Below are 13,578 nucleotides of genomic sequence, written 5' to 3'. Positions count from 1 at the left end.
TATGGCAGCCAACCGATCGGCTAATTTTTTTTGTAATAATCTTAAATTTGAAGTTGGAAACCGCTATAGGCCGAAACAAATCAAGAGAGTTCGCGCCTTTGTGTAATACGGTGAACTGACTTTATCGAATTGTACGATAAGCAAGAGTCGCCATCGACTTTTATTTTATCTAAATTAATGAAAGGCTAAAAGAACAGAAAAAAAACCTTTTAAAAGAAAACTGAGTTCGGAGGGTAATTTATGCAAAGGGAAGGTGTAAGACACCCTTTGCATCCATGGTTTTCCATGGGCTCTTAATTGCTTTGCTCTTTCAGAAACCAAAAGTTTAGAAATGTAGAAGAAGAAAATAAGGACTTTAGCTCGTAAATGAGCGTAGCCTTATTGATGTTTTTAAGAAAAGGGTAGAAAAGGGAATTTAAACCAGAGCATGCAATTAAGGGCAAATTACCTTGATATTTGTAAAATATTTCTTTTAGCCTTTCAAGGCTATCCATACCATAAGAGGGTAGGAAGTCCTTTTATTTGGAGGTTGAAAGGTCGTCGCAATCTATCACCATAAGACTGTCCCTGCCATAGAGGGGCAGGTAGTCTAAGGGAAGGATCAGAATAACCATCATTTTTTAGGCCACCAGAGGACACCTCAACATTTCGTAGGCAACTTCGAGGGACGAGATCATATTAGCGAATCGAAGGCAACATCATTGGGACTTATGATCTTAAGAATGAACCGAGGGCAAAATTGCTGAGGTATCCTCGTATTCGAGGGACTTGGCTATTATTCACTGAAAAACACAAGGCAACAAGGCAACAGGCAATAGAGGGGTTACCATAAAAGGTGTGTGGGTGCATAATCATGTGATTAATTCAAATAATTATCTTATAAAGTTAGTGATTCTATGTTTAATTCATAAGTTATCACTCCCTAAATTACTAACCACGCAATAAATATAAATAGTGTTAAGTGCCTTCAAGGCCACACAATACAACCATAAGCAGTTACATAATAAGCCATGGGGAGGGGAAAAAGAAATAATAAAACCCCAATAATGCATAAAGTCTGACATAAGTAAAAATAAAAGAAAAAAATAAAAAGATGAATTTTTAGGGTTACCAAATATTCGAGCTTTGATCGGTTGGCTAACCTTGAAAATTGGAAAAGGAAAAATAAACAACAAAAGGTGAGTGTAGGAGGAGTTCAAATCAAACCCTAATTTATTTTATAAGGCAGAAAATAAATAATATTTAAAATAATAATTAAATCAGGGACTTAACTTTTGATCTAATATGGTGCGTAGTCGGACGAACCCTGATGGTAACCTTGAAAAATCTGCACAAAGAAAAAGGGAAAATTCAGTGTAGGAATGATCCAATGACAAACCTCGTAAACCCTGATTAGGGCACAAGTTAACTATGATTAATAGAATAAATAATATTAAATTAATTATTGGTTTTTTTAACCTAATTAATTCGGCAAAAGCTAGGTTTTTTGATTAAATTAACCCTAACCATTAATCTAAAAATAATAATAATTGAATTGATTTAAATTGTTAATTCAAATAAACATGTTTTAAAGTATTATTCTAAATTAACAAAATAATTTAAATTAATACTTTACTTACTTATCAAAATATTTTATCATAATTTTAAAACAAAGTTACATAAATAAACAATTTTTAGAAGAAATAATTAAAGGAAAAGAAGAAGAAAAGAACAAGAAAATAATAAAATAAGAACGGGATAAAATAAAAAAAGTAAAAAAAAATTAGAGAAGAAGCTTAGCTGCGCTTCTGTGTGGCAACATGGTCCTTTAATCCAGGGGCATTAGATCTTAGAAGTTTATGATATGATGGTTGATATTGGCCGGTGTATCATACGCGTAAGTGGATCACCTACGTTGAATCTAGAATTGATTCTAAACAAGAAAAAATCAGAAAATAGGTGCACGAGTTAAGAATCGAACCCACGCTCTTGGGTTAATGAACCTCCGGACGCCTTGTTTCACCACCAAGCCATTTTACATTTGATGCTAATATAACCATCTGTGACGATAATATAAAAACCAAAAGCATGGATAAAAAAATTCAAATTAAACTTGCGCGCCTTAGTCTATTGTCTTCTTCGCTGGAAAAGACCAGGGCTTTACCCACGGTCGTGATTCGTCGCTAAAGCCTTTTACCTAAAAACCATGTTCGTAGCTACAGCCTCTGGAGATTGAATATCACGCAGTGTTAAACATAAATGAAGTATGAGACCATGGATCGATTGGATTCGAGCTCCTGATCATGTCTGGGACCTTGATTTCGTCTAATTGTGCCTGGTTTGCAAAGCCCTAATTCAAAACCTAAAAACCCTAATAATGGCGGATTACGTTCCCTGCAACTAAAGTCAAATTAAACAGTACAGGCATGTTGCAAATATCATCACGAACATGGCTATGTATGCAGAATTTATTTATAATGCAAGAACAAATAAAATCGATTGTTGAATTTTAAAGGTTCAAGCCGTGATTGTACTTTCGTGATTCTGAAGGATATGATCGAAGATGAAGATGCAACTAACTCCAGAAAAGTTCCAGGAATTGATTGTGACACTTGGTTTAGCCCGAATCGTTCTAGAACTTCATCTGCTATCCTCTATAATTCTCGATTTTTTTGAAGCATCAAGTAGGATTCCCTCTGCAGCCAATTTCTCTTTTTTTTTTTGCACCTGGACTTGTTGTGTATATATATGAGATTGGTTTAGGGCAACAAAATTTAATTCAATCCTCTTGAATCAATAATTGACAATTTGATTGAAATTTGATTATTTTTTCTTTCTAAAATTGGCCAAATATTATCCCATCTCTCTCCAATCTTGTATCCCACGAATTTTGAAACAAATATGGAGTGATTTGATGATTAAAATTTATCAATATAGTATCTTTGATTAAATCTTTGATTTTCCTTTGATTTATATGCATTATATCACTTTTAAATGAATAAAAAATCCATATAAAATCAAATAAAACTCAATAATTCGTGGGAGTTGTATTGGATGTCTTGGATATCATAAGGAACAAGATTGGGCGAAAAGAAGTTGGGCCTCTTTGCAAAAAAATCTATTTTGAGGCCTTTTATTTCATATTTTTCCTTTCAAAATTGTCCAACTTTGACAACGCATATCTCCTTCATTTTTTAAGATATGGAAGAGTTATAGGACTTTTTGGAAACCTCAAGATGTCCTCTACAATCCACTTTGGAAGCTTTTTCCAATTTGAAGAATTTATCTTGATGATATGGGCTTTGACAAAAAACTGCTTTTGGTTGACTTTCAAAAAAGACCTATAATCTTTTGACCTATATCTCTCAAATGAAGCATATTTAGACTTGGCATGTGAGAGACAAAGTTGTAGAGAATTCAATTTAATTCAAAATGAGCTTTGGATGAGAAATTTCTGATGTTCCATGTGAAAGTTATGGCTGGTCAAAGTTCAATTGACTTTCTCTTATGAAAACCCTAATTTAGAAACTTTTGAATTTGTTGATTTCTGATCTTTTCTTGATGAACCATGATCAATCCTTGATCAAATGGTGAATGATACTTCAAAATAAGGTTGTTGACAAAAAATCAGGAATTTTGATTGTACTTTGACCACAGTTGACTTTTAGGTCAAACTAGTCGACTGTTGATTTTCTGAGCAATTGAGTGGACAATCCTTGGAATTAAGACCTGAATTTTGTTATAGAGATAGTTTGAAACATCATAAGCCATATGAGATGAATTGGGGCCTTTGATCCATTGATTTTCTTCAGAAAAACACAAACCCTAGTTCCTTGAGCCATTGTTTAGGAGAATGTATCTTTTAGTCTTGAACTTTGGTATTAGCTTGAATAGGAGAATTGAGATGGGCAAATTTTGGGGTATGACACTTTGGCTTTAGGAATATTTTGGCATTAAATCCCAGAAGCATCCATTCGTATTTGAAAAACTGAATAATAACATTAGAAACTATTTATATATTTTGTGTACATATTTTGTTTAGAAATATTTAAAGTATGCAGTAGATATATTTTGTGTATATATTTATTTTGTGTGTTTATGTTAGAGATTTGAGAATTATTTTTTTTTCTCGTTTTTTTAAGTAACTATAAAATGTGTAGTATTTATTAGTTTTAAAAAATTATTTTTTTATATTATAGAAAAAAACTGTATTTTTATATACTATAAAAATATTTATTTATGTAAAACAGTTTTTTATATTACTTAAAACAAAACTAGAAACATATATGATTTATAGTTTATATAAAATTGTCTATTTAATGCTTAAAACAAATTTTTTTAATATTTTAATGTTAAAAAAATAAAAAATAGTATATAAAAAAGTTATATATATTTTGTATAGTTTATAGTATATAGAAAAAGTTCTCCATAAACAATATATTTAGAAAATAGTATATAAAAAAATAGTGTAAATATTCATATAAAAACTCCTCACAAATTTGTATGCTTTTGTGTATAAATTTAAAAAAAAACTATTACAAATATAAATAAATATATACATATATATATATATATATATATATATATATATATATATATATATATATATATATATATATATATATATATATATATATATATATATATATATATATATTCATTCATATAAAAACTCCTCCGAAATTTGTATGCTTATGTGTATAAATTTAAAAACAAACGTTACAAATATATTTATATAAAAATAGTTATACTCTAAAAATTAATTTTTATCTAAAAATAGTATAAATTTATTTCTATATAAAAATAGTAATATATGATTTATTTTTAGATAAAAATAAGTATTGAATATAATTCTTTATACAACTAGTTATATGATGTTATCAACAAAATTTTTAAAATTCGTCGATAGAACACTCCTCATTTTATTTAATTAAATTAAACATGAACACTGTTGTAAATGTGCAGTATGGAACTTTATTAAATCTATTGTTGTTGGATGTATGATAAAATGTTTCCTGGAAGACGTGGGCTTAAACCACTTTTTATGGAAGGAGTTGTCGTGTTTCTCTCGTATGTGTTTGCTCAAGAATGTTGTCAAAGGGAATGAGGGGTAAGGTTCCCGTGTTTAAAGTGTGGTTGCAGAAATATTGTTAGTGACCCTAGTGAAGTGAAACGCCACTTGGAGAGATTGAGTTTTAGGCCAAATTATTGGGTTTGGACATGTAATGGAGAAAAGTGCCAGAGATGAATAAAGAGGCTTCTAGCTAGTAGTCAAACACATATTGGACCAGAGATGAAAGAAATAAATATGAGTAATGAACATTAATATGAGACATAAGTAACAACAACAAAACTTAATCAAGATATAAAAGTTAAAAGTTAATTAAAATTTACATTAATAAAAAGTCACACAAGATTAAAAATCTCATAAATATTAAATTTTATATTTGATATGAAAAAATTTGATTGTAAACAGTAAATTACCCAATTTAACAAGGGGTAAACAAGGGGTAGAATGTTCAGGTATTGTTTCCTGGCCTTGCTAACATTCTGTCTCTTATCTACTTGTCAGTAGAAGAAAAAGAAGACATTCTGGTCTGGACCCCCGCTATTGATGGCATACTTACTTTAAAGATTGCTTATGAGTTTCTTTATCGTAAACATAATGATCTCGAGTGGGGAAAGATTATCTGGAAAGTGAATTCTCCTGCGTCTTATTCTCTTCTTTTTTGGAGACTGCTTCATAACAAGATACCGACGGATATCTCCTTAGCTAGCAGAGGGTTGTATCTCCCTTCTCAATGCTCTCTTTGCGGCACCCAGGAAGAATCTACCAATCATCTCTTTTTCTTTTGTCCGTTTGCGACTAAATTCTGGAATTTTTTATCGATAGCTTTGTCGCACAGTTTCAGCTCTATCGAGGACGTTTGGATTGCTTACAATAAGCTGTCCTCGGCCCAAGGTAAAGTTGTTCTGCTGGCAGCGGTTATTTGCATCATTAGCAAGATTTGGAAAGCGAGAAATGTTAGAAGATTTGAAGATAAAAATCTTACTTGGTCCTCTCTTCTAATTGAAATCAAGATTGAAGTTGCTTTCTCCGGTAATAACACTCCGAAGGTTGGTTCGAACTCGATTCTGGACTTCAAACTTCTTACTTATTTCAACATTAAAGTTCACCCTCCAAATGAGTTTATTGTTAAAGAATTTTTGTGGCATCCTCCGATCCTTCACTGGATCAAATGTAATACGGATGGAGCGGCGTCGGGCATTCCTTTGCGAGCAGCTTGTGGGGGTATATTCCGAGATCACGTTGGAAATCATAAGGGTAGTTTCTCTAAATTCATAGGTGATGGAAATTCTTTAGTGGCGGAACTTTACGGTGTTATTCTTGCGGTCGAAATTGCAAAACAGCGTAATTGGAGCAACATTTGGCTTGAATCGGATTCTATGTTTGTGGTTCTAGCTTTTTCTAAACCTTGTATTGTTCCTTGGGAGCTTCGTAACAGATGGGAGAATGTGCTTCATCATACAAAATTAATTAATTTTTTGGTAACACATATATATAGGGAAGTGAACAAATGTGCGGATAGACTTGCTAACATCGGTTTATCTGTTAATGATTTTATTTGGTGGGATACGGTTGATAGGGAGATCCTCATGGAATTTGCTAGAAATTCTATAGGACTTCCCAACTATAGATTTAATCATTAAGGGGTTTTGGTTTGGTCCCCCCTTCTCTTTCCCTGTATCTTCCTTTTGGTTATATATATTTTGTGGGGGCTTTGCCCACCTTTCACTTAAAAAAAAAACAACGGGTAGAATGTTAAAAAAAAAAAAAAATTTATAAAGAGATGAACATTATGGAATTTTAATAAAAAATTAAGTTTATATACAAATTTAAATTGCAGGATTAAAATATTATAAACCATTTCAAAATAAAAATTTGTGTTTTGCCTATCTTGCTTCAAACATGCCCTATTATACTATTATTATTTAGTTGAGCCTCTTTTTATTCAAAAAAAATTTAAAAAATAAAATAATAATTTGAGTATTTATTTTAAGAGAGTGACACAATCTGCATCAATGTGCTAGCTGTAATCCAATGATCTGTACTATTTTCTTCACTTACATTTATTTTCTGATTTGAACACAGCTTCCCATGTCTTTGCATATCTTTATCGACTAAGTAGTGATATGATGCAAACAGCACCTATTTATTTTCACAATTGTAGAAAGATTTGCTTACAATTTCATTTTCAAATCTTTTAACAATTACATGCAAAACATTTATAACTCATCTACTTACTTACACTTTATTGAGGAATAGTAACTTATAGCATACAAAAGAGCTACATTTTTCTATCGGTACACAAGGGTGGCAAAAGTAGTTGGCAAATATCTTATTACACCATTAAGCAGATTAAATATCTGAAATTAGTTATTATTTAACTGATTTGACCAATGTTTTTGTAAACTAGATTCATTAGAATTGATCCTTTACATTTTAGTTTCTTTATCCAACGGATATTATATATTGTTTTGGATGGCTTTTTTTTACTAATATGTTGGCTCCTTTGCTTGGTTGTTCTCGCTGCTAACACTACAAGAAATATTTGAATTTGTCAGGGGCAAAAATCCTAACAAAAAAAAATATAGTTGCTTGGAGTAAAACTCCTCGCAACATTCAAATCCTTAAAAAAATAGCTCGGGGCCACCCCTCGCTAAATTGAAAGAGGGAAGCCCCTGACTATAGGATATGATGCTAAAATGTCAAATCGATGATAGATTTTAGCTAGCAATTTTCAAGGGGTCACCCCTCCCAATATTGACATTAAATTTCGGAAACATCTAGCCGTATTTGAAAAACTGAATAACATCATTAGAAACTGTTTATATATTTTGTGTATATATTTTGTTTAGAAATATTTAAAGTATGCAGTAGATATATTTTGTGTATATATTTGTTTTGTGTGTTTGTTTGGTTGTGTAACAATATATATAAACAATTTTTAAAAAATTATTTTTGAATTAAGTAATATATAAAGTATATTTATAGTATATAGAAAGGTATATATATTTTGTATAGTTTATAGTATATATAAAAAAAGTTCTTCATAAAAACAATATATTTAAAAAAACAGTATATAAAAAAATAGTATATATATATATATATATATATATATATATATATATATATATATATATATATATATATATATATATATATATATATATATATATATATATATATATATATATATATATATATATATATATATAAACTCCTCACAAATTTGTATGCTTTTGTGTAGAAATTTTTAAAAAAACCATTACAAATATATATTCATATAAAAACTCTTCGGAAATTTATATGCCTTTTTCTATAAATTTTTTAAAAAACCGATACAAATATATATTTATATAAAAATAGTTTATACTCTAAATAATTAATTTTTATCTAAAAATAGTATAAATTTATTTCTATATAAAAATAGTAATATATAATTTATTTTTAGATAAAAACAAGTATTGAATATAATTCTATATACAACTAGTTATATGATGTTATCAACAAAAATTTTAAAATTTGTCAATAGAACACTCCTCATTTTATTTAATTAAATTAAACATGAACACTGTTGTAAATGTGCAATATGGAACATTATCAAACCTATCGTTGTTGGATGTATGATAGAATGTTTCCTAGAAGACATGGGCTTAAACCACTTTTTATGGTAGGAGTTGCCGCGTTTCTCTCGTATGCGTTTGCTCATGAATGTTGTCAAAGGGGATGAGGGGTAAGGTGCCCGTGTTTAAAGTATGGTTGCAGAAATATTATTAGTGACCCTAGTGAAGTGAAACGTCACTTGAAGAGAGTGGGTTTTAGGCCAAATTATTGGGTTTGGACATCTAATGGGGAAAAATGCCTGAGATGAATAGAGAGGCTTATAGTAGTCAAACAGATATTGGACCAGATATAACTAGAGATGATCCAGGGAGTAATTCATCACATATGCAATGCCAGGAACAATTTAATCTCGTAGAGGAGATGTTCAGTGACGCATTAAGGGTAAATTTGGCGTATGATAAACCTCAAGACTTTGATGGAGAAGTGCTCCTGAATGAGAAGGCACAAAGGTTTTATCTGTTGTTGAAAGAAATAAATATACCATTGGTTGAGGGATCTTTTGACTCAAAGCTATCAATGTGTGTGAGACTTTTGGCTGCAAAGTCAAATTGGAATGTTCTAGATCAGTGTTTGGAATACTTTGCGAGAATGATGTTGGACGCGACTCCAGTGAAAGAAAGCATGCCTGCAATTTATTATGATGCAAAGAGGATGGTGTCGAAGTTGGAATTAGAAGTAAAAAATATTAATTGTTGCATGTTGTTTTATGACAATGATTTTGGTACAAATGATGGGGAATTGGAGGAATGTAAGTTTTTCGAGAGACTGAGGTATTTAGTTAGTAGTAAAGGAGTTGACCAAAGTTAAAATCAAGTTGTAGTGAAGTCTATGTTCTATCTACCAATAATACCTAGGTTTCAAAGAATGTTTGCATCAATGCACAGTGCAAGCCAAATGGCATGGAACCATACAAATAGAATTAGTTCAGGCATGATGCGACATCCATCTGATTGTGAGGCATGGAAACACTTTGATAGAGTTCATCCTGAATTTGCACTAGAACTAAGGAATGTCAGGCTTAGATTTTGCTCGGATGGTTTCACTCTTTATAATTTTTTTCAGGAAATGCTTATTCTTGTTGGCCAGTTATTGTTACCCCGTAAAATCTCCCTCCTTAGATGTGCATGACGAAACCTTACATGTTTTTGACATGCATCGTTCTGGGACCGTCGAGTTCAAAGGTGGGAGTCGATGTTTATTTGCAACCCTTAATTGATGATCTCGAGAGGTTGTGGGTGGGAGAGTGGACTTATGATGTGTCTCGTAAACAAAACTTTAATATGCGAGCTGCTTTAATGTGAACAATTAACGACTTTCCTGCATATGGCATGTTGTCTGGATGGGGTACACATGGCAAAATGGGATGTCCGCATTGCATGAATCACACAAAAGCGTTTACTTTGGAACTTGGTAGGAAAAGTTTGTGGTTTGACTGTCACGGTAGGTTCTTACCTACAAACGATGAATTAGAAGGAATAAGGATGCTTTTAGAAAAGGAGTAAAAGTAAAATATCTACATCCCCCTCGATTGTCATCGACTCAAGTATGGAAAAGTGTTTATGACCTACCAAAATTTACAGACTATGGTGAAGCACGTAGAACTCAAGGATATGGGGTTAACCACAATTGGACAAAAAGAAGTATTTTTTGGGACCTCCCATATTGGAAGGATAATTTGTTGTGAGGGGCTTTTCACCGAGCAAAATATTTGATGCAGTCTGAACCTCTTGCTGATTACTAGTTGGTGCCTACGTCTGCGTGGTGCACACTTGAAATTTATCTTTGCAATTAGCGAGGGACTTATCCCCAGGCAATTTACCAACGTGTAGAGCCCCTCGAAAATTAATTTGAGACCCCCTATTTTCCTAGGGGAACTGTCCCCTCGTAAATTTTATATTTGTGAGGGGTTTTTGCGACTTGTGAGGGGATAAGCTCCTGGAAAATTCAAATATTTCTTCTAGTGTAATATGTTGGATTGCACTAATCCTAAAGACCATTAGAGTTTTTAAAGCCAATCTAATAATCTAATTAGGGTTTTTAGATGACTTATATTGTAATACACTAATCCCGAACTTAGAATTTATAAAACAATAAAAGTAACTTTCTTAAAAAGGGGTCATATTTTTGTCAAATTAAATGCCTTGCTCAAAATTATACTTATTAGCAACAAAAAATTAAAAATTAAAAACACAATTCTGTTGTCTCACCAAAATAGATTAACTCAATGAAATATTAATTTAGGTAAACATAACACCTCACAGAATAAAATAAGTAAATAATCTCTCACCAAATATTACACTATTAGATCGGTACAAAATAACTAGACGCGGAAAATAATAAACGAAGAAGGTCACTAGCCATCTTCCACACAAACAAAATCTAAGACTCTTTAGTCTCTATCTGGATATCTACATCTTAGGCATAAGGGGAGAGGGGAGAAGGGGAACAGAGAATACATTCATAAATGTTAGTGTTGTATAAAACAATAAAGGATATATTAAATAGATCAAGTAGCTCATATATTCAATCACTCAAGTCATTCACATCAATCATCACTCTCAAATGCAATGTTTATGCATTTCCTGGGAACTCATTAAAGTTTCAAATCACGCCTCAATCGGAGTCACGAAACTCAACTTACGCACGAAACAGAAAATCAACGATAGACGTGGTACAAAAAACAAGGGCCTATTACGACTGTCTATAATAGCAATATGAAAAACCAGAGGGCTCCTATGCCAGGCTAGTAGCTGTTGTGGCCCATAACAGCTTCATAGGATCCTAATATGTTGTACACAATTTTCTAGAATTTCTCTAATTTTTCTCCATTGAAACAGGTCCAAAATTCAGTGATTTGCGTTCTAATTGTCCCAAAACACATAGTAACTTATAGTACTTGAATTATATGATAATTAACACATTAAAACACCGAATCAACATTATCACATCCATCCATCATGTTTTTTCATCAACGCACCACACAAACATATGAACAACAACATCTTCTATTTCACCAGGGCATATAATCATATGAAGTTGAAATCAACAAAAACAACTAAATATAATTAATACAACCAAAACGGAAACACAACAAGCTAATCCTGGATATTTTGCACAAACCTCACACAACTCAAACCCCTCATCAATGGAGGAAAGGAATATAGGACAAAAGGGTAAGAGAATAAGGAATCTTCTCTATCTTTCATTCTTCAAACACCCATAAATGAATAGTTTCTCCCCTAACCTCAAATTTGCAGCAAGATCCCAAGATTTAGCTATGAAGTTCTTCTCTAACCTTTACGATCTCCTAGGGTTTTGCCTCTTTCTTGACTTTGTCTCTTTTCACAAAACTTCATGTACTAACAAAAAGCTCTACTCACTATTCTATTTAAAATAAACCTAATTTTTATTTTAAATAATTGCACACTCCCCCTAACTCTCATTTATTACACCTTGTTACTCTAATTTTCCCTTAATTTAAGTTTTCTCCCCAAAATTCATAATTCTCTATTTTTCTATTATTTAATTAATATAAAAAAACAATAATTCAAATAATTTCCAAATACTCCCAATTTTATTATTAAAGCATCCAAATAAATTAATATTTTTTAAAAACTTAATTAAAATAAATTAACAAGAATTGGGGTGTTACAGCTCTCCCCCGCTTAAAGAATTTCTGCCCTAAAAAATTACTTTAAGGAAACAACTCTGGATACAACCCCTTCATTTTACTTTCAAGCTCCAACATCAATCTTCCTCCACCACATCCTCCACTCATTACCTTCACTAGAGAAATCTCTTTACCTCTCAAGTGTTTCACTTCTTGATCCTCAATTTGCAACGGTGATGTCTCAACGCTCAAGTTATCTCTCACTTGAACATCATCCAACGGAATCACGTAAGATGGGTCGGGAATATACTTCCAAAGCTTAGACGCATAAAAGATACTATGAAGTTTTTAAAGATATGGTGATAAGGCAACTCGATAGGCAACAACTCTAACTCTCTAGAGAATGTGTTATGGACAAATGAAACGAGGAGTAAGTTATTGAGACTTCAACACACGACCAACTCTAGTCACTAGAGTGACTCTCAAGAACACATGGTCACCCTATTGAAACTAAAGAGGTTTCTTTCGCTTATCATTATAACTCTTTTGTCTGCTCTCCGATGCATTCATCTTCTCTTGAATCATCGTAACCTTCTCAGTAGTCTGTTGATCAATCTCTGGTCCAATAAAAACACTTCACCGGATTCATACCAACATAAAGGTGTTATACACATTCTACCATATAAAGCTTTAAAAGGTGTCATTCTAATATAATGCAAATTGTTATTATAAGTAAACTCAATCAGCGACAAGTAACTGTCCAAAGCACCTCCTTGCTCTAAAACACAAGCTCTCAACAAATCTTCCAAAGACTTAATATTTGTTTCTATTTAACCATTCATCTATGGATGGTAGGCAGAACTAAACCTCAACTTAGTTCCCAAGAATTCCTGTAAGCTCTCCCAAATTCTCGAGGTGAACCTTTGATCTCTATCTGAAATAATACTCGGCGAAATCCCGTGCAACTTCACAATCACACTAATGCAGATCTCTGCTAACTTCTGCAACGGATAACGGATCTTTATTAAATTAAAATGAGACAAATTAGTCATTATATCCATAACAACCCAAATTAAATCACTTCCTTTAGCGATCTTTGGAAAACCAATCACAAAATCTATAAAGATACTATCTAAATTTCACTCAGGAATACTCAACGGTTGCGTCCATTTTGAAGACTTTTGATATTCAATCTTTGACTTTTGACGAGTTAAACAAGCATAAACAAAATATACAACATCCTTCTTCATACCTGGAAACTAAAACATTCATACCTGAACATCTCAATCATAGATTGACC

General features: G+C 31.9%; 1 protein-coding gene across 1 annotated transcript; it reads right to left on the bottom strand.

Moving 5' to 3' along the window:
* Window positions 1–12,362: 12,362 nt before the first annotated feature.
* LOC131619413 (uncharacterized) lies at window positions 12,363–13,330 on the bottom strand. The gene is made up of 2 exons (XM_058890512.1): window positions 13,146–13,330; window positions 12,363–12,615 (listed from the first exon to the last, which is right to left on the bottom strand). The coding sequence occupies exons 1-2, from the start codon at window positions 13,328–13,330 to the stop codon at window positions 12,363–12,365; spliced, it is 438 nt and encodes a 145-aa protein (XP_058746495.1).
* Window positions 13,331–13,578: the final 248 nt, after the last annotated feature.

The sequence above is a fragment of the Vicia villosa genome, linkage group LG7 (genome assembly GCF_029867415.1).
Source record: "Vicia villosa cultivar HV-30 ecotype Madison, WI linkage group LG7, Vvil1.0, whole genome shotgun sequence".
NCBI lineage: Eukaryota > Viridiplantae > Streptophyta > Magnoliopsida > Fabales > Fabaceae > Vicia > Vicia villosa.
The sequence above is the reverse complement of the archived record's forward strand: the minus strand, read 5'-3'. Positions and strand labels throughout refer to the sequence as shown.

Excerpts from the sequence above, each read along its gene's own strand:
- LOC131619413 (XM_058890512.1), bottom strand. The coding sequence starts at position 13,330 with ATGACTAATTTGTCTCATTTTAATTTAATAAAGATCCGTTATCCGTTG. Across the intron at positions 12,616-13,145 it reads TTCTTGGGAACTAAGTTGAG|TATCTTTTATGCGTCTAAGC; the intron begins GTTTAGTTCTGC and ends AAAACTTCATAG.